This window comes from Bos indicus, chromosome 1 (assembly GCF_029378745.1).
Source record: "Bos indicus isolate NIAB-ARS_2022 breed Sahiwal x Tharparkar chromosome 1, NIAB-ARS_B.indTharparkar_mat_pri_1.0, whole genome shotgun sequence".
NCBI classification, from domain to species: Eukaryota; Metazoa; Chordata; class Mammalia; order Artiodactyla; family Bovidae; genus Bos; species Bos indicus.
In genome coordinates this window covers 127,438,390-127,459,268 of record NC_091760.1, presented here as the reverse complement: position 1 = coordinate 127,459,268, position 20,879 = coordinate 127,438,390, and the positions used below count along the sequence as shown (strand labels likewise).

The 20,879-nt window shown below is 42.8% G+C and overlaps 1 protein-coding gene across 1 annotated transcript in view; it reads left to right on the top strand.

Annotated features, from left to right (window-relative positions):
• The first annotated feature begins 1,727 nt into the window (after nt 1-1,727).
• Nucleotides 1,728-20,879, top strand: part of ATP1B3 (ATPase Na+/K+ transporting subunit beta 3) — a 36,811-nt gene continuing 17,659 nt past the window's right edge. The window contains exons 1-2 of the mRNA XM_019961534.2: nt 1,728-1,976; nt 19,260-19,388. Coding sequence (XP_019817093.2) covers nt 1,868-1,976; nt 19,260-19,388 — 238 coding nt within the window. The 5' untranslated portion in view covers nt 1,728-1,867. The remainder of the gene's footprint in view (nt 1,977-19,259; nt 19,389-20,879) is intronic.

The window sequence follows — 20,879 nt, the reverse complement described above, 5'->3', positions numbered from 1 at the left end:
CAGGTTATTTCCCGAAGTGTGCTTGTTAACACACACACAGTATCAATAAAGCAGATGGTTTTATATTTTATTTCAAACAGACTCTGCATCTTTACTGTTGCCCAAACTAGAAAGCCTGCTACCAACTCCACCAATATTTTAGCTGTCCTCTAATTCGTAGTTCGATTTTAAATGAGACAAAAATACTTAACTACTTCCATTCCTCAGTTCCTTTTCAACCTTATTTAGGAACTGTAGAGATGCATTCTAGTTTGCTTGCACAGTATTTTGCTATTTCTAATACCATTTTCATGCCAAACTTTACAAAAGTCTTCTACAACTCTTTTGCTGTCATTGGTTCGACAAAATAACTGGATTTGGTCATAATTATAAATTTAGCTTTCCTAAGCACAGGGGGAAATCACTTTATAATAAGATATTCTTCTATCCCTTTTCCATTTGTGAAAGACATAATTCCTTGCTTTGATAAACAAAGTGAGGAAACAAGAGAAATACCAGAATTTTGTTATCCATTTACTCCTTTAATGCATTTGCAAGCTGTTTAAACTCTCTGATGGACTATAATGCATCATTTCAAACAATAAGGTGTGTGCTACATTCCTTCATTCATAATTTTTATTTGCTGATAAAACAGAGGCGGTGCTCTATTTCTGTTCTCTAAAAACAAAACAAAACAAACCCCCACCTCCTGCCCAAACTTCCATTTAAATTTTTTCATGCTGTCACAAGTCTCAGAGCACAGTACTCTTCAGCTCCACCTCGTGTAGGAAAACAACGACTGCACCCTCAGCTCTGACCAAAGGGAGCAACCATGCAGTGGAAAAGATGAAAAGTCAGGAACATTATTTAGGCATCAACACTAAACGAAGAATTGATTTCCTGTACAGCCTGAGTGTTTGAGAAAAAGCAGATCTTAACAGCTGATAGGAACTTCAGGAAAACATATGTATTGGTTTCACTGATAAATTCAATTAAAGCTGGAGAAAACTATACTGAACTTACTTAACACTGGCAAACTTTGGATGAAATCCCCATTGACCTAAGATTCCTAGTTGACTCCTTCAAAAGAGCCAAGTCAGGGCGTTCTCTGAGCAGCGGTATGTAGTACATCAAACACCTTCACGAAAAACTTCAGCCGACTATCTTTTAAGTCACGTCATAGAGCCCAGAGGAGAACGCCTGGAAACGGTTTGCGGAGAGAGGGGTGAGGTCCCCTTCTCGGTGAAGGCGACTTAGCTGACTGGAGTAGTTTCCGCGCTCTCCTTGTCCCGCGTCGCAGCAGGCCAAGAAGCGAGGGGACCCCGGGTCCCGGTCGCCCGCAGCATCTCCCCAGAGTCCTCCTTCTGAGAAACCTGTGGGTCAGGGACGCTCATCTTTTGCTTGTCATTATAAACCTGCTTTTTATTAAGCTCTCATGACTTTTTTTTTTTTTTTTTAAGTTGCTTTGCACAGTTTTCGCTCCCTCCGGCCAGGGATAAGGGAACTCAGAGCGTCCCGGAGCCCTGCCGGGTACCGCGGGGAGGGGCGGGAGTGGGGGCGGGGCAATGGGCGGGGCGTCTTCGCCGCGTCCGGCTGCGCCCAGCCGCGGGCGGGAGGCGGTGGCGGCGGTGGCGGCGGGGCCTGAACAGCGCGGGGATTGGCTGCGGAGGGCGGAGACGTCAGGCTCCCGCGGCCGGAGCGGCGGCCCCGGCTCGGCGCGGCGCAGCGCAGTCTGCTTGAGCGCTCACCGCAGCGAGAAGGTTTCCTCTGCCGTCGCGCCTTCCGCCGCCGCCGCCGGGCTTCGCCGCTAGTGCCGGGACGCGCCTCCGGGCTCCTCGCCGCTTCCACCCCCGCGGCCGCCGCTCTTCTCGCCGTCGGCACACACACCATGACGAAGACAGACAAGAAGTCCTTCAACCAGAGCCTGGCCGAGTGGAAGCTCTTCATCTACAACCGGACAACCGGAGAGTTCCTGGGGCGCACCGCCAAGAGCTGGGGTGAGCGGGCGACGGTTGGGCACCCGGGCCGGCCGCGGTCTGGGGGGACGCCGGGTGGGGTCGGGTGGGAAGGGAAGGCGGGAGGCGGCTCCCCGCGTGGGGGCCCCAGGAGCCACCGCCGCCCGCAGCGGTCTTCGTCTTGGCCGCCAGACTGGAACGCGAGCGGCAGCGGCGGCAGAGGAGTAGCGTGGCCCCATTCATTTCTCGCGGGGCTGGCGGGCGGGCTTGGCGGCGGGGCCCGCTGGCAGCCCCCGCCGGGCCGCGTCGGTTCCTTCCTCCCGGCCGGGAGCGGGCGCACGTGCTGCCGGGGCCTGAGGCGCCGGAAGCCGGGGACCGCTGCCCGGAGCCCGGAGCGCGTGGGGGCCGAGCGCCCGGCCTCCTTTGTACGGAGCGCGCCGGCCCCGAGAGGCCCTGGCGGAGGCGGCCGGCGGCGCCGAGCGGTTCGGGGAAGCTAGACCCTGCCCCACGCCCGGGGAGAGGAAATTTCCACTCCCGCCGCTATCTTGTGACTCGTCCACGCTGCCACCCCAGCCGGTCGGAAGAGTGTGAACTAGTGTTCAGTGTGTGGGCTGCACGACTGTGTTAAGCACACAAGTACACGATACCCGAAAATGCAGTTGAATTTGTCCAGTGAAAAGACCCTTAAAAAGGTTGCTTCCTTCCTAATTCCTTTTTAGTGACACAGGTTTTCTTCCTTACCAACGTACTTTATTAGGGGAAAGTAAATTCGGTCTGAAAGGCACGGTTTGTTTTTTTGTTTGTTTGGTTTTTTTACCCTGTGCCTTCAAAACGTGTGATGGTTGTATTTGCTAGCAGTTTTCCTCTGCATGGGTTCTTTGTTTTAAAAGAAATATTTAAACCATCCGCCAGTGTGGTGCTGCTTTCGAGTGCCTCTTTTTTTTGGAAAAACTGTTAACGTCTGAATAAGGACTCGTGCTCCCCCCGACTAGCGCTTCCCTCCTTTAAACTTAAGTAAACCAATTTTTTTTCTTTTGAAAAATATTTTGTTCGTTGGTCATGACAGACTTTTCTGCGTGAGAGTATTTCTAGACTGGAGAACTATTTGAGCACGACACTTTGAAAAGAAGCATCAAGAGAGTGAATTAGCTTTGACTTAGGAAATAAACTGTTGCTGCTACTTGAAATCGGCTCTTCTAGAATAGGAAGGCGGCTTAAAGCCCTATTACAAGTTGCAAGGGGGCCTTGGAGGGTTTTTTTTTTAAGCTCAAACCCTGCTTCAGAGATGAGGAAAATGAGCCCCAGAGAGGTTGTGATTTCGTTTGTGTAAAATTATATATTCCACAGAACCAAGAAAAGAACCCAGTTGTCCTTTAATCCTAGTCCAGCGGTTGTATTATTTTACAGATGCCTTGCCTTACTGCATGGTAATCACGATTTTTATTCAAATGGCTGTCTATGGGGAACCCACTAGTGTGATGAGGAAATAGATCTTGCATTTAGAATTAAGTGGAGGGGGGGCTGTAAACAGTTATTTTTGTTTTTAGAGTGTACTTTTTGCTGAAGAAATATTTGAGTGGTGAAGAGGGATGAATTTGTGTAGACTACCTTTCTCAGTTCCAGTACTAAGTGTCTTCGCTTTGTTAGAATGACATTTTTTTTTTTGAATGACGTTTCTTAATGCAGGGTGTGCTCTTTAACCTTTGTATTACATGCTGTTGGGATAGAGATTTTATTTGGTATCAGAGAATGGGATTATGTAAGGGCAGTGGAAGGAGTACAGGTGAAGTTGGGATTAGATTTAGAAGAATGAAGGCAAGACTCTTTATTTTCAAAATGGAAATTGTCAGCAAAGAGTAAATTTCTGCATTTATTGTAATAATAGTAAGGCAACACTGAATGGGATAAATAGGTGAGAACTGTCCATAATCCTATCCCAGCAGGCATAAGGACACTCCAAGGAGATGTTGGGGAGTGGTGCCTGTAGGCTGGAATCAGCGCTGTGTACCCTCAAGCATGGGGTCCACCTGGAGAAAGCGTATCCTCTGGCCTTTCTTTATCAGAAAGGTAGTGTATGAGTGAGTTGCCTGATCTCATTACCCCTGTTAGACACTCAGTAGTGCCGACTCTTTGCAACCCCATGTAGTGTAGCCCATCGGGCTCCTCTGTCCATGGAATTCTCCAGGCAAGGATACCAGAGTGGGTAGCCATTCCTTTCTCCAGGGGATCTTCCCAACTGGAGAAGTCCACTATCCACTTCCCAGTGGAGAAGTGGACTATAGTCCACACTATGTATTTCAGTACATGTGTGGGCAGACTTAATGCATATAATGTTATTAATTTTTTAACAGAGATCATACAGTAAATTATGCTTTATAATCTTTTGAGTATATTGTGGGCCTCTTCCTGTGTTATTAAATAAAGATTTATATCATTTTTAATAGCTGTTCCATTGTATAGTTACATGTTTGTTTTTTTTAGTTTAACATGTATCTTATGTATACATGGGAGATACCTATGGTAATAGAAGTAATTCTTCATTTTTTTTAAACTAGTGCATATTTTATGTACTGGGCCCTCCTCCCCCCATTCCTTTATCCTTGTGCATTTTTGTAAATTGATTTCCTTGAAATATGTTTCTACTGGTGGAATTTCTGGGTTGCGGATAATCTGTGTACCTTTTATATTCTGAAAGTGTGTTATAGTTTTTTTTCTTTTTAAACCTCATTTGTGCAGATGTTTTGTTTTGCTTTTGAAATTAATGAGGGAGGGGATTATTACATCTTTTTTTGACCTGGGTAGATTTGCTGGGCTGCTGGCATATAGAGACAACCTTTCTCTACCTCAAGGGTTCTGTAAAGACATTCATTTAAGATGTTTTCTGATTTTATCTTTTACATTCAAGTCTTCAGCACATTTGTCCCAAGTGAGGTTCCTTTCTAAGTGCACTGCATATTAATATTTAAGAAGCAGTCTTGCCCTTTACATTTGGGATAAAGTGAAAATACCTCATGATCCATGTCATTGCCGTCTTTAAAACAGCTGTGTGAGGATTTTGACTAGGTTCTTATATATTTGGCTAATGTGTTTCACTTGGTTTCAGCAGTTTCAGAATGTTTATATACATGTACTTTATTCCATTTTCACGGCTTTCTAATGTATACCGTGTAGGTGATCAAAGTGTTCCTAAGAGCTGATATCCAGGCTGAACGTAAGGGCAAGTCAGGAATAGTGGAAGTATTAGTCGCTCAGTTGTGTCCAGCTCTTTGCGAGCCCATGGACTGCAGACCACCAGACTCCTCTGTCCATGGAATTCTACAGGCAAGAACACTGGAGTGAGTTGACCATTCTCTTCTCCAAGGGATCTTCCCCAACCAGGGATGGAACCTGGATCTCCTGCATTGCAAGCAGATTCTTTACCATCTGAGCTACCAGGGAAACCCATGACATGATGTCATTTAATGACATCTGCCTGTAGGCTTCTTTGGCCTTCGTTATCTTAAGGTTATCTCTCAGTAGATGCTTTAATGATAATCTTAAACTCAAGGTACTGATTCCAAGCAGGATCAGGATTCTGGACTGAAACTACTAACATCTACATTTTGTTCATATGCTTCTCTTTCATTGTAGGCCCACGAATTGCAGTTTTTTTCGATCACCTGCTCCCATTCTGGGTCATGCCTCAGTAAATGTTCTGCTTTGGAGATCAGGCTCCATCCCAGTCTTGTGTATTTGACTGTAAGGGAGAAGGCAAGTGTGTTTATTTTCCCAGTTTTGTAAGGTATTCTTTCTCTGGTGGAATGTTGTATCAAAGAAACTTTACAAAAATTTGCACTGTTGGAAAAGTAACAGGCCTTGCCTTACCCTGTGGGCTGACTGTAAATGAAGGTCAAGTGGTGGGTGTGGCAGCAGCAACTGCTGAGGCTAACTGAGCCATCACCTGGCAGGAGGCAGCACTTCCTGGGTTGATGGAGGGAGGGGGAAGTGTGTGTATTGTAGTCCAGATACCTGTAATAATAGTGTGGTGCGGAGAAGGCCCTGGCACCCCACTCCAGTACTCTTGCCTGGAAACTCCCATGGATGGAGGAGCCTGGTAGGCTGCAGTCCATGGGGTCGCTAAGAGTCGGGCACGACTGAGCGACTTGACTGTCACTTCACTTTCATGCATTGGAGAAGGAAATGGCAACCCACTCCAGTGTTCTTGCCTGGAGAATCCCAGGGAAGGGGGAGCCTGGTGGGCTGCCGTCTATGGGGTCGCACAGAGTCAGACATGACTGAAGCGACTTAGCAGCAGCAGCAGCAGCAGCCTGTGCGGTCACTAAGTCGTGTCTGAGTCTGCGATCCCAAGGACTGTAGCCCACCAGGCTATGTGATGACAATAGTATGTGCTTTACTGTGTTACAGAGCAGCCTCCCCTCACCCCCAAAATAATTTGATTTCTTTGAAATTGACTTTGGATTTGCAGCTTTAGAATTAGTTGTATTAAAAGCAGCTAAAAAAAATCCTTCTGTCCTTAGTAACATCTTCACTGTGGTGTATCATCATATTTAAAGACCATTTAACGCTTTTATTTTCCAAACAATTTTATTACAGTGTGCCAAAGTACTTGGCAGTACAACTGTATGAAAAGGGGGAAAAAAGTCACGTGTACAATAATTTTTAAAAGTGAAGGTTACTCTTGGGGGATATCTATTCCCCTTCCCCTTTATAGACTTCTAACGTTTCCATTAAGATGAAGCCTCTCCTAAGCTAGCATTTTTTAAAAAGAAATTGTGTCATAAAAGAACAAAATTTACTTTGGAAGATAAATTCATTATTTTCTAATTAGGCATTCATTACATTGATTTTGAAGTAAAATCTGTCATCTTTGACTACATAGAATAACCATTGTTAACATTTTCCTATGTATAAAGTTTTTTCAAATGTATAAATAAGTGAAAATGTACAGTTAGCTACCTGGTTTTATCACTTAAAATTTAAGGGGAGTGTTTTTTATTCCTCTACCTCTTTCTTAGAGGTTGATGTGTTGGGGGTATCTTGGCACTTTCTATCACCTCTGTGGGGACCATCCACACACACTGCTAGAACTTAGGTTTCTGGTGACTTTAGGTATCGTTTCTGTGTTGGGGCTTACAAACTGCATTTCTGGTCCCTAAGGCTTTTTTGCATTCTTATAACCTGTCGGAATCTTTAAAGATGGCCTGTCGAAAATCTTTATGGGCTGTTTCACAGCCACCTCTTCATGTAAATCTCTGTTGCCCTCCGACTCCTTAGCATCACGTGCAGACTATTTGCAGACTTGGCATATTTCTCTCTCGTCATCTACTGTTCTACGTAGTTCTCTCCCATCACTTTCGGGCCTGTTTCCTAGATTCTGAACCCCTTCTTCCTTCACCTTGACCTAGTTACTCGGATGTCAGCTTTGACAGCCTGATCTCTTCTGGTAAACATTTTTGAATCATTTTTTGCTTTGAGACTGTGTCAAGTCCTCCAGTGTATCCAGTGATACCTTTTTCTAGTGGAGCATTTATGCTTTCGTAATGCATCTGTTAGGCTGAAGGCTTCTTATTCACGTCTTACTCTGGAATTCCCTAACACCTAACCTATTGCTTGCACTTGGTGGGAATGTAGTAAAAGTTGGTTGAATGAAAGAGCAGTATTGTGAAATGTTCCCAGTCTAATTAAATGTAATTAGTCTTCTGCAACACTTTTTAGTGTCTTTGGTTTTGGTATGTCATTGCATAAAGATTTACCCGATATTTGAGCATTTTCCTTTTATTTTCTGCCACACTTGGGTTTCATAGTTTAGTGTTCAGAAAAAGTTTCCATTTAACTTTCTCATGGGAGACTCGGCTGAGTTTGACATGCCTAGGTCGTGCATCTGATTAGAATAACAGAACCAGGGTTATTATCCCGTCTCCTGCGTCCTGTTTTATTGCTCTCTTTAAGGCTTCTTATGGCTCTTATGAGAACTTCATAGAGGCTTTTTCTTTTTAAACTTATCTGCTCTCAGATTTAATGAGGGTTTAGTTAATAGTGTCTTCCTCTCCCTATACATGCTATTTAACCAGTAATAGTTTTGAAAAGAATTCTCTGACTTAACAACCTCCCCGGGGAGCCTGGTGGGCTTCCGTCTGTGGGGTCGCACAGAGTCGGACAGGACTGAAGCAACTTAGTAGCAGCAACAACCTCCCCATATCTGTTTACTGAGCCATTGGTAGAGCTGGTGCTTAAGTACAACTTACTCCTAGTATTTTGCTGATGCCATGCTAAGGAACAGACCCTTGTCCACGAAGTGAGGTAGTTTTCTTTTGGCAGTTTCTGGCCTGTTGTCACTGTTGTCAGTGTCTGGCCCCTAAAAAGTGGTCCTTACTCCCACTCCATACTTCTCTAACCAGTCTTTTTCTGACTCTCTTGGTTCCTAAAGTATGTTTCCCAGGCACTGTGTTAGGCTTTGTTTTCTCTTCATTTTCTTCATCTCAAAACAACTGCAAAAATTACTGACAAATTTTACTTCTTGGTTAATATCTCTCAGATTCCAGTTGCTTCTTGCATATCCCATAAATCTGAGAGTGAGGCTTAGACAGCTCCACTACCTTATTAATCAGCTGATAAACAACTCTTTCCCCTTCTTCCATTGGAGTTCTGAGTTACTTCTCTGTTTGCAATTCTTGAAGACTGTCACTAGGCATAGTCCTAGTTCCGTAACATTTTTAGAATCTCTTGGTGACCCACAGCTCATTACCACTGCTGCAGTTAATCCAGGAATGAATTTTCTCTGACCTTCTCGCCACTCACTCACCTCACCCCACCCTGAAGTATCTTGTGAACAGGCACTTTCAGAGGAAGCCCAGGGGGCTTGTTTTTCCTGGCATTCTTAATGCTAACCACCTGTTGCAAATTGCATAGTCCTTAACATTCCCACCAATCCTGCCCCACTTTTTAAGGATCTGGTAGTGTCTTTTCTTGTAAATTCTCTGATGAAAAAAACTTGAAGGATCAGATGAAGGTCTTTTTGTAACTTTCTTTTAAAATTGTTCCAAGTTTAAATGGGGCCATTGGCTTTCCAACCTTTATCTGCTGCTGAAAAAACAGTGTAGTGCTGTTGACTGGGGAAGGTAGGCTCTTACCTTCTGGTGCAGTCCCAGAAAGATCCTGGGCATCAGTTAGAATTATTGTGTACAACCTCCCTGTTTCAGATTGATTTTTAAGGCTGCAGCTTTGATCAAGGTACTCCCCATACCCCAAAAGTATTTGGATCCCCACTGCTTTCAGATTTAAATCAGTTCCAGATAGCCTGGTGTTCCAGGTGTATTACATGTTGGCTTAGAACTATATTTCCAACCTTATATAATCTGTCATTGTGTACCGTACACCCCACATACCACTGTGTCATAGCCAAATGGCTATATCTAAGGCCCCTTGGCCTGGGGTGCCCTGCTCATTCCCTCTCCGTGCCATTCACTGCATTGTAAATTCTCCCCTGATTCCTGCATTGAGGGCCAGCTCTGCCACAAGCCTTCTCTGACTTGCCCAGGTGAAAAGGATACCACATTTATCATCTGTGACACCTAAAAACTTTGTGCCCTGGATCAGAGTTGTTTATATGTTGCTTCTAACCGGATGGTCTCACAGAGCAGGACTTGCAGGTGCATGTATAGCCCTGCAGCATCCAGCACATAGGAAACACTTAACTGCTTTTCTGATAAATTGTCGTTTAGTCAGTGTCCACTTGTGATTCACCTGTTCGTTGTGCTGAATGAAGTTGAGAGTATTATGGATTAATTGACATAGCTCCATACTGTGAAAGTCTTGTTTGTGGAGAAACTTGTTCATAATTCCCCTCAGCTCACCATGATTCTTTCTATTCCACTAAATTTCTAGTTCATTTTGAGTTTCCAGATAGGGCATTATAGTCAAAGTGAGCCTATGGGCATATGCATTTTTACTTGATAAGTTTAGAAGTTTACCAGTTCACTGAGGTAGACCTGCATTAGAATTCTACATCTCTAAATTAAAAGACGCTTATTCCTTGGAAGGAAAGTTATGACCAACCTAGATAGCATATTGAAAAGCAGAGACATTACTTTGCCAACAAAGGTTCGTCTAGTCAAGGCTATGGTTTTTCCTGTGGTCATGTATGGATGTGAGAGTTGGACTGTGAAGAAGGCTGAGCACCGAAGAATTGATGCTTTTGAACTGTGGTGTCAGAGAAGACTCTTGAGAGTCCCTTGGACTGTAAGGAGATACAACCAGTCCATTCTGAAGGAGATCAGCCCTGGGATTTCTTTGGAAGGAATGATGCTAAAGCTGAAACTCCAGTCCTTTGGCCACCTCATGTGAAGAGCTGACTCACTGGAAAAGACTCTGATGCTGGGAGGAACTGGGGGCAGGAGGAGAAGGGGACGACAGAGGATGAGATGGCTGGATGGCATCACTGACTCGATGGACGTGAGTCTGAGTGAACTCCGGGAGTTGGTGATGGACAGGGAGGCCTGGCGTGCTGCGATTCATGGGGTCGCAAAGAGTCGGACACGACTGAGCGACTGATCTGATCTGATCTGAAGCTTAGATAAGTCATTAAAAAAAATCTTTTGGTCTCAGTTTCTTCTTTAAGGGAAGAGTTGCGTGAGATAGTTTCAGGTGTCACTTTGGAATGAAAAACAAAGCCTTTTGAACTGGCGGCTGTAAACTTTTTCTTCAAAGGACCAGGTAATATTTTAGGCTCTGCCAGCCAGGCAGTGTCTGTTGCAGCTACTCACCTCTGCTATTAGTAGCTTGAAATGGCCTTAAACAATATGCAAACTAGTGGCCTAACTGTGTTTCAGTATTTTATTTACAAAAACAGGCAGCAGCTGAGATTTGCTGAGCTGCGCTTTAGAAGTTTGTGGTCAGTATAGGCTAATCCAAGAAAACTGAATGAGGTCTTAAATGTGAGAACTCTTGGCTTTGTTCTTTTCGTGTAACAAAAGTCACCTCATTATTTGAATTTTTACGGTGAGTAGTCAGTAAGTCCACTGCCATCCTCAGTTTCTTCCCTGAGTAATCACTGCTACCTGTAATACTTTTTAAAACATATGTGGCATATCCCCTTTGGATAAAAGTCTGACAGTTTCCTATAAAAGTAAATATACACGTACCCCATGCCCCAGCAGTTCTAGATATTTACCCAAGAGAAATGAAAACATATGTCCACAGAAATACATGAAAATATTCATAGTAGCTTCAAACTGGAAATAGCCCAGGTGTTCAGTAGAATGGATAAACAAACCAGTGTCCACATAGTGGACTACTACTCAACAGTCCAAAAAAAAGAACAAACTACAGATAATGGAAAACCTGAGTGAATCCCACTATTAGGCTAAGCAGAAAATAAGCTTTACTGATGAGAATGTACTATGTCATTTCATTTCTTTGAAATTCTAAATCAAGCGGTACTTACCTATGCTGGAAAAAAGCCCAGAACAGTGCTTGCCTCTAGGATGGGCCTGGGGATTGACTGGGAAGGGGCATGAGAGAACTTGATAGGGTGATGGCAATGTTGTGTATCTTGATAGCAGTTTGTATCACAGAGGTGAATGCATTTGTCAAAAATCCATGTCATAGTACTTTGTAGAGTCATATATTTCACTGAATGTAATTTTTCCCTCAGTTTTAGTTAATATGCATATTGAAGTGTTCAGGGGTTAAGTGTACAAACATCTGCAACTTGAAATGCATAAAAAAAAGATGGTAATTATTGAATAGATAGATGAATATAGTAGATTGTCTACTTATGTAGAATCTGGGTGAGGTTTATACATGTTCACTTAATTCTTTTAAAAATTTTACTTGTTTAAATAAATATTATTACAAATTTAGCAATCTTTTATACACTGTTCCTGACCAGTTATCCCCAAGTATATTGAATAACCCATCATTTCCTCACTGATTTGAAATGCCAACTTTTTTACATGCATTTTACATGGATCCTTTCTTGGATATTGCGTTTTGTTACTAATCTATATCTTTGTTCCTTTGTCATTATCACACTATAATATGTAAGCTCTACGTAAGCATTTGTGAAATAAAATATAATGTGTGAGACTTGTGTAACTACTGGCTGTTCAGTTTTGGTGTCTGGAGAATTCTAGCCTTATAAATATTTAGGTAACGTATGGAGCATCCAAAAGAGATAGCTTATGTATAAAAAATCTATTTCTTGAAAATTGGGAGAACTAACTAAAACCATTTGGATGTGGTATCTCTTTTAAGAATAGAGCTCTGTTTATTGTTTTGTAAAAACTTCTGATTTGCAAATGTTTATTTTCTCACAAAATCATATATTTCATTTATTCTCAAGTTTTTGGGGGCTTCCCTGGTGGCGCAGAGGTTAAAGCGTCTGCCTGCAATGTGGGAGACCTGGGTTCGATCCCTGGGTCAGGAAGATCCCCTGGAGAAGGAAATGGCAACCCACTCCAGTATTCTTGCCTGGAGAATCCCATGGACAGCGGAGCTTGGTGGGCTACAGTCCACGGGTTGCAAAGAGTTGGACACGACTGAACGACTTCACTTTCTTTCACTTTCTTTACTAGTTGGAAACTGGTTTTATTGATCAAATTAAATGCGTTTGTTTCAATTAACTTGTGATACTATCTTAAATCTCTCTTACTTTCCCTTGAATTTATTTTAGTCTTGAATTTAAAACCTGACATTTTTGGTTAGTCTTGGGGTTTTTGTGAATTCATAAAAAGCTATGGATTTTCCTTTGTGTTCTGCTTCGGCTGCATTATTGTTTTGTATTTTGAATATTTCATGTTTTGTTGTCTTTTTAATTCAAAGGTTATGTAGAAGTCCACTTTGTAAATTTTTGTTATACTTTGTTGCATTTGGTACATTATTGGATTAGTTTTTTCCTCAAATATTTGGTAATTATTGGTTCTCTGCACCTCCTGTTTGTATTTAGACTTTCCTGTCACAGCATTCAGGGATGAGGCAGAAGTACCCAAGAACTGGTCGAGGTATAGAGATTCCCTCTACTCCTTGAGGTTTTTACCAACCCATCCAATACCTTGGCCAGTTTTTGAATCCCAGCCTGCCCCCACTCCCCCTGCCCCATGCTCCCTGCTCCTGCTAAAGAGTAGCTGGTGCTGCTACTGTTGGTAGTTGATGGGGGGGGGCGGGGTGTGTATGTGTGTGTGTGTGTAGTTGCTGGGCACCGGGGGAGGGGTGTGTGTGTGTGTGTGTTGGGGGGAGGCGCAAAGTTATACTCACCTGGCTGCTCGTGTGTGTGTGTGTGTGTGTGTGTGTGTGTGTGTGTGTGTGTTGGGGGGAGGCGCAAAGTTATACTCACCTGGCTGCTCGTGTGTGTGTGTGTGTGTGTGTGTGTGTGTGTGTGTGTGTGTGTGTGTGTTGGGGGGAGGCGCAAAGTTATACTCACCTGGCTGCTCGTGTGTGTGTGTGTGTGTGTGTGTGTGTGTGTGTGTGTGTGTGTGTTGGGGGGAGGCGCAAAGTTATACTCACCTGGCTGCTCGTGTGTGTGTGTGTGTGTGTGTGTGTGTGTGTGTGTGTGTGTGTGTGTGTGTGTGTGTGTGTGTGTGTGTGTGTGTGTGTGTGTGTGTGTGTGTGTGTGTGTGTTGGGGGGAGGCGCAAAGTTATACTCACCTGGCTGCTCCTGCTGCGGAGTCATCTAATCTGTGGCCCAGAGCGCCCTCCTGTTCTCCATTTTGGTGAGCCAACTTGCTTTTTTCTAGGAGTCCTTCTCTGATGAAATCCTTTCCTTCCTCTTCCTGTTAGAGACAGTTAATTCTTTCTCTATGTTTATATGTCTGTTGCTTGTAACTGGACTCTTGGAGAACAGGAACAGATACCTTATTCCATGTAAATTTTTGTCACCTGAAGTAACGCAGAATGCTTGCATGATGCACTTCAGAGAAGAGGAGTTTTGATTGCAAAAGGTTGATTGCTTGAGGCTCCCAGGGAGAGCAGACCAGGTAAGGTGCCACATGGAGAGGTACTGGTCTGGGTGTTTCTCTTATTGGTAAGTTAATCTTAGGCAAATTATTTAATCTTGTTTAATATGTTTTATACTACCATATTTTTTTAAATAAATATATAAAATTTGAGTGTATATGTATATACACACATGTATTTTTAATAATATAAATAGTTCGAAGGCAAAAGAAGAACGGGCAGCACAGGATGAGATGGGTTAGATAGCATCACTGATTCAATGAACATGAATTTGAGAAACCTCCAGGAAATACTGGAAGATAGTGGAAGAGCCTGGTGTGCTGCAGTCCATGGGGTCACAGAGTCTGACCCGACTTAGCGACCTAACAACAGCAATGTGCTAATTAATTAGTTCAGTGAGGAACAAATGATTTTTAAACAAGTGGTCCTGGGACAGCAGGATATCGATATGCAAAACAATGTAACTGAATTCTTTCTTTGCTGTTGTTCAGTCACAGTGGTTTTGGAGCCCAAGAAAAGAAAATCTCTCACTGCTTCCACTTCCCCCACCCTCCAAGCCTATTTTATTTGTCATGAAATGGAAATGGTAAGACCAGATGCCATGAACTTAGTTTTTTGAATGTTGAATTTTAAGCCAGCTTTTTCACTCTCCCATTTTCATCCTCATCAATAAGGATTGATTCCTTATTCCTTCCATTCCTCTTCACTTCCTTCTCTTAGAGTGGTAATGTCTGAGGTTGTTGATATTTTCTCCTGGCGATCTTGATTCCAGCTTGTGCTTCTTCCAGCCTCGCATTTTGCATGATGCACTCTTCATATAAGTTAAATAAACAGGGTGACAGTATACAGCTTAGATGTACTCCTTGATGTACTTCCCACTTTGGAACCAGTCTGTTGTTCCATCCAGTTCTCACTGTTGCTTCTTGACCTGCACACAGGTTTCTCGGGAAGCAGGTAAGGTGGAATGGTATTATCATCTCTTAAAGAATTTTCCATGGTTTGTTGTGATCCACACAGTCAAAGGCTTTAGCATAGTCAGTGAAGCAGAAACAGATGTTTTTTCTGGAATTCTCTTGCTTTTTCTATTATCCAATGGATGTTGGCAATTTGATCTCTGGTTCCTCTGCCTTTTCTAAATCCAGCCTGTACATCTGGAAGTTCTTGGTTCCAGCTTGTACATCTGGAAGTTCTTGGCTCTCCCTTCTTCATACCATGTACAGAAATTAATACACAGTGGATCAAAGATCCAAACGAGCTAAAACTAAGAATTCTTAGAAGAAAACATAGCTACAGGTCTTGACTTTGGCTTAGGCAATGGTATCTTAGATATAATACCAAAAACCAAGCAACCAAGGAGAAAAGTAAATTAGACTTCCTTGTAATTAAGAACTTTTCTGCTTTAAGGGACACTCTCATGAAAGTGAACAGACAACCCACAGAATGAGGGGAAATAGTTGTACATCGTGTATATGACAAAAGGCTCATGTCTGTAATGTATGAAGAACTGTTAGAACTTACATAAAAAGGAAATTCAGTATAAAAATGGACCAACAGTCTGAATAGACAGTTCTCCAAAGAAGACACAAATGACCAATAAGCTCATGAAAAGATGCTCAACATCATTAGTCATTAGGGAAATGCAAGTTAACCCACTAGGAAGTATTGATAAAGATGTGAAGAAATTGGAATTCTGCCAGTGGGAACGTAGGATGTTACAGCTGCTTTGGAAGACTGTCTAGCACTTAACTCAAAATACTAAACAGTTACCATATGACCAAGCACTTCCACTCATAGTGAATGAAATGTGAATTATACCTCAATAAATAGCTCCTTATAAAAATTTAAACTTACAAAGGACTTTAAATTTGTACTTGTCCATATAATTGATTTTTTTAAAAAGTTATACCTGCCTTTGCTTTAAAAAAGGTTTTTTAAAACTGTAAGTGAAAGTGAAGTCGCTCAGTCGTGTCCCGACTCTTTGCGACACCGTGGACTGTAGCCTACCAGGCTCCTCCGTCCATGGGATTCTCCAGGCAAGAGTACTGGAGTGGGTTGCCATTTCCTTCTCCAGGGGATCTTCCCAACCCAGGGATCAAACCCTGGTCTCCCACATTGCAGGCAGATGCTTTAACCTCTGAGCCATCAGGGAAGCCCTTAAAAGCGTCTGCCTGCAATGCGGGAGACTCGGGTTCTATCCCTGGGTTGGGAAGATCCCCTGGAGAAGGAAATGGCAACCCACTCCAGTACTCTTGCCTGGAAAATTCCATGGACGGAGGAGCCTGGTAGGCTACAGTCCATAAAACTGTAAGCAGGTTGCTATTTTATTTACCCAGGGAAAATTGTTTCTTACCGAAATTCTCTGGGAATAAGGCATAGCCTTTCTGGTATCTAGATAACTAGGAAGTTTGAGCAAGAAGTAGGGAGTCAGATCACACAGTCTCAAAGTGTGTTGAACGAATGTGGATGTCCAGGCCTTGAAGCCTAATGACTTCCCTTGCTCACATTAACCAGCACTGAGGGGGGCGTGGCACATTTATTAGGTCCCCTCGGCCCTACCTGTAACTGAGCTATCGTGTCCTACTCTTTGTGACCCCATGGAGGGCTGTTCTGTCCATGGAATTCCCCAGGCAAGAATACTGGAGTGGGCAGCCATTCCCTTCTCCAGGGGATCTTCCCCGTCCCAGGGATCAAACCCAGGTCTCCTGCATTGCAGGCAGATTCTTTACCATCTGAGCCACCAGGGAAGCCCATTCCTTATCTAAGGTACCCTCAGTTTTATCCCTATCATTGTCAGGGATGCATCTGAGTAAACTAACTGCAAGATACCCCCATGTAAGAACAGCAGTTTATAACTTCTGTTTTTATTTTCCAGTTTTTTTTTTTTTTCTCCTTAGAGGAAGAAGATTAAGTTGATAAAAAGTTACTGGCATCCTTGTGAGTGGTCTTTCATATGTGGTTTTTATGAAAGTGAAAGTTAGTCATGTTTGACTCTTTGCGACCCCATGGACTCTATAGTCCATGGAATTCTCTAGGCCAGAGTGCTGGAGTGGGTAGCCTTTCCCTTCCCAGGGGATCTTCCCAACCCAGGGATCCAGCCCAGGTCTCCTGCTTTGCAGGGGATTCTTGACCAGCTGAGTCACAAGGGAAGCCCAAGAGTACTGGAGTGGTTAGCCTATCCTTTCTCCAGGGGATCTTCCCGACCCAGGAGTCGAACCAGGGTCTCCTGCATTACAGGTGGATTCTTACCAACTGAGCTATCAGGGAAGCCCGGATGTGGTGTTTATAAGTGAGGTTAATTTTAGTTTTTCAATGTTAAGTTTGGTTCTTGGCAATAGTATCTTATCAAGTAGGGGAAATTGGCTTCAGTGCTGGAAATCACTTATTTACTTGTTGTACACTGCCCACATTCACAATTGACTTAATGGCCACTAGTGTATGGCATCAGGTTTGGGACATGGCTGTTAATTTGTGTGTCTGTTTTTATGAACCTGACTGTATAGGGAGTTTTAACATTTTTGTTTGTGCTTGCTATGTGCTCATTTGCTTGTTGCTTTTATAAATTTCATTTACATTATTTTTCCTGGAAACTGAAAATCAAAATTGAAAATGGCATGATAAGAATACTTTTAGATGACTTTAAAGCACTGCTAAATAACTCTTAGCACTTCTGTATTAAACTTTTCCAGTTTACTATCAACTTCATCAGTTGACAAACTCCTGTGGCCTCCGACTGCCTGTTTTCGTTAAGTGACGTTTTATTGGAACACAGCCCCCACTCATTACGTTTATTTATTTGTGCTCTGGCCTGCTGTGTGGAGGAATGTATCTGTTAGTTCCTACAAAGAGCCAAATCTGAAAGAATGGCTTTTCCCTGTATCTCATTAAACCAGCTTTGGGCTTTACCTGTTTCGTTTTCCTTACAGTAAACTGATCACGGCTTTGAGGTTGGTTTTCCTCTGTTTTTCTGCAGCAGGATCGCTCTGTGTGGTAGGGAAGTGCTGCTGTCTGCCGTGAACGTACTGTGCTCCTTCCTTCTGTCCTTTCGCTCCCTATTTTGGCCTCCTGGTAATTGGGGCGGGGGAGGATGGGGAATGCCAGTCTGAATTAAGATGAAATTGCTTTAACTGTTTTCCCCTAACAGTTTTCTGGCCTGCAGGTAACAAATGAAAGTTATCTAGCTTTTGCCACAATTTGTTTGAGGTCACAGGGTCTTTTGAGCATCACAAGAATAAACTCCACAAAGAAAAATGGATGTATTCAGAAATGTATTCTTATAGAAATCTCAGAAGCTCTGAAGTTCATCTTTGCTGGGAATGGGTGAGGGTGAAGGGTCCATAGATCCTAGGGGAATGCCTCCTCTAGCCTTTCTTCAAGGACAAATATTAATAAGCAAGTTTATGTTAAGACTGGAAAATAAAGCTGATGTTAATTCAGCTTTGGGGAATTAAGTGTTCTTTACTGTTGCCATACCTGGGAATTAATTGAATATTTTTTGATCAGTTTTTAAATGTTCAAATGTAAATGTGTGACGTTAGCAATGTATTGTAGCATATAATCTTGATGGTGACCACTTACAATGTTAGATCTTTGACTACAGACATTTGAGAAGAATAATTCTAGATGTTCACAAAAGAAATCACTGGCTTGGGATAGATTTTAGTGTTTCCAGATTGTGAAGAAAAAAAGAAGGTTAGGCCCTTTATATGAAACTTGCGTGTGCCAGCTCTGGCTTCGTGCTTAGCAGTGGAGCTGTCAAGTCCCCCTGGTCAGAGTGCCTGTTCTCATCTTGTCCTCTCTGCACTTCTGCATGAGGCTTCCACTCAGCCAGTATTTCCTAAACTTTATTCATTGATAACCATCTTCATGACTTGCCTTCTCTGCATGCTTCCTGGCTATTCTTTAAATCAACTCACTTTTCAAAACTCAAATTTATGCAGATAATTATTATGAAATACAGGGTTGATAATGCTCATTCTTTTGTTTCTCACATACACATGAAGGGGATTTATCCAACCTAAAATCATCTTTTTTCTGGAGGGCATCAAATTCATTTTGGGAAACACTCCCTTATGTGCTGGAATTTTCAAGCTCTGATCTTGAATTAGTATGATCTGTGGAAGCTGCTTGTATTTGGAAGTATCAGAGGAGAGGAGGGGATCACAGGATGGGTGGGTGCTGCCTGCTGAAATACCCCTTGCTTGGGCAAATTCATAATGTTTGGAATATGAAGATACTTGGCTGTGTGCATGGCAAAGCTTGGAATCCTAGCCTTGCGATGGTTGGTTTGTTTTTCCACCTTGGCTTCATTACACACAGACAAACACACACAATGTGTGTATCTTCAAGTTTTATGAGTTTTGTTTTCTTTTACAGGTTTGATCTTGCTCTTCTACCTAGTCTTTTATGGGTTCCTGGCTGCACTCTTTTCATTCACAATGTGGGCCATGCTTCAGACTCTGAATGATGAGGTTCCAAAATATCGTGACCAGATTCCTAGTCCAGGTAATTATGTTGTGATTATTATGGGTTCTAACAAAATTGGATTATATTTTATCTTCTCTGGAAGTCTGTATTATAGAGCAGGTAGGAGATGGTAAATTTCAGAGTCAAATAATGTGAAAGTTTTTATTTGTTTAATATTTACATGCTGATACGAAGACCTTTAATATTTACATGCTGATATAAAGACCTTTAATATTTACACAGTGATACAAAAACTTGGCTGATAAATCTTGAGTCTTTTGCCAAGGGTAAACAGAAATAAATATTGAGGGTTAAAGTAAAGCCACATTGATGAATATAGTTATAAGTGATGCTTATGAATATTGAGTAGCAGTTTCACTTTGCCCTGAGTAATTTACTTATATATATTTCAGCTCTAGCTTGGGTTAAAGCATTGGTCGCAGCACGCCAGGCCTCCCTGTCCATCACCAACTCCCGGAGTTCACTGAGACTCACGTGCATCGAGTCAGTGATGCCATCCAGCCATCTCATCCTCTGTCGTCCCCTTCTCCTCCTGCCCCCAATCCCTCCCAGCATCAGAGTCTTTTCCAGTGAGTCAACTCTTCACATGAGGTGGCCAAAGGACTGGAGTTTCAGCTTTAGCATCATTCCTTCCAAAGAAATCCCAGGGCTGATCTCCTTCAGAATGGACTGGTTGGATCTCCTTATAGTCCAAGGGACTCTCAAGTGTCTTCTCCGACACCACAGTTCAAAAGCATCAATTCTTCGGCACTCAGCCTTCTTCACAGTCCAACTCTCAAATCCATACACCACCACAGGAAAAACCATAGCCTTGACTAGACGGACTTTTGTTGGCAAAGTAATGTCTCTGCTTTTGAATATGCTATCTAGATTGGTCATAACTTTCCTTCCAAGGAGTAAGCGTTTTTTAATTTCATGGCTGCAGTCACCATCTGTAGTGGTTTTGGAGCCCAGAAAAATAAAGTCTGACACTGTTTCCACAAGTATTAAATAAGGATCTATTAATAGAGAATAAAATGAGTGTGCATTTAATATGTTTATTCTCTATTGATTGTCTTATGGGGAAAAAAATTCCTCTAGGATACTGGAGAATGTACTTTAGTACAGAAAAAAATCTTGACTGTAACACTTACTTAAATCACATTTTCTCCCTCCCATATTTCTTCTTTTTAAAGTTTGTATTTGAATGCCAGCTCTGCCTTCATTGTTGCATATGGGCCTTTTCCTCACGCTGCTGGCAGTTTTTATGGAAGTAGGTAACAGTAAGGCCCGGAGACCCAGTGTAGCTGATTCCCACAAATATGAACAACTTCCGGAGATTGCAGCAAAGGGATGGCTCTCCATGGAGGAGTACAGTTTGGCAGCAGGCAGAGTGGGCACACAAGTCAGGGAAGGTGGGAATCTGCAGGAGGTTTCTGTCCAGCACTGCTTCTGTTCCGGCTGTGATTTGCCCCCAAGGCTGTTCTGAAGATATTTTTGGTTCTCACAACTGCAGGTGCGCTACTGGTG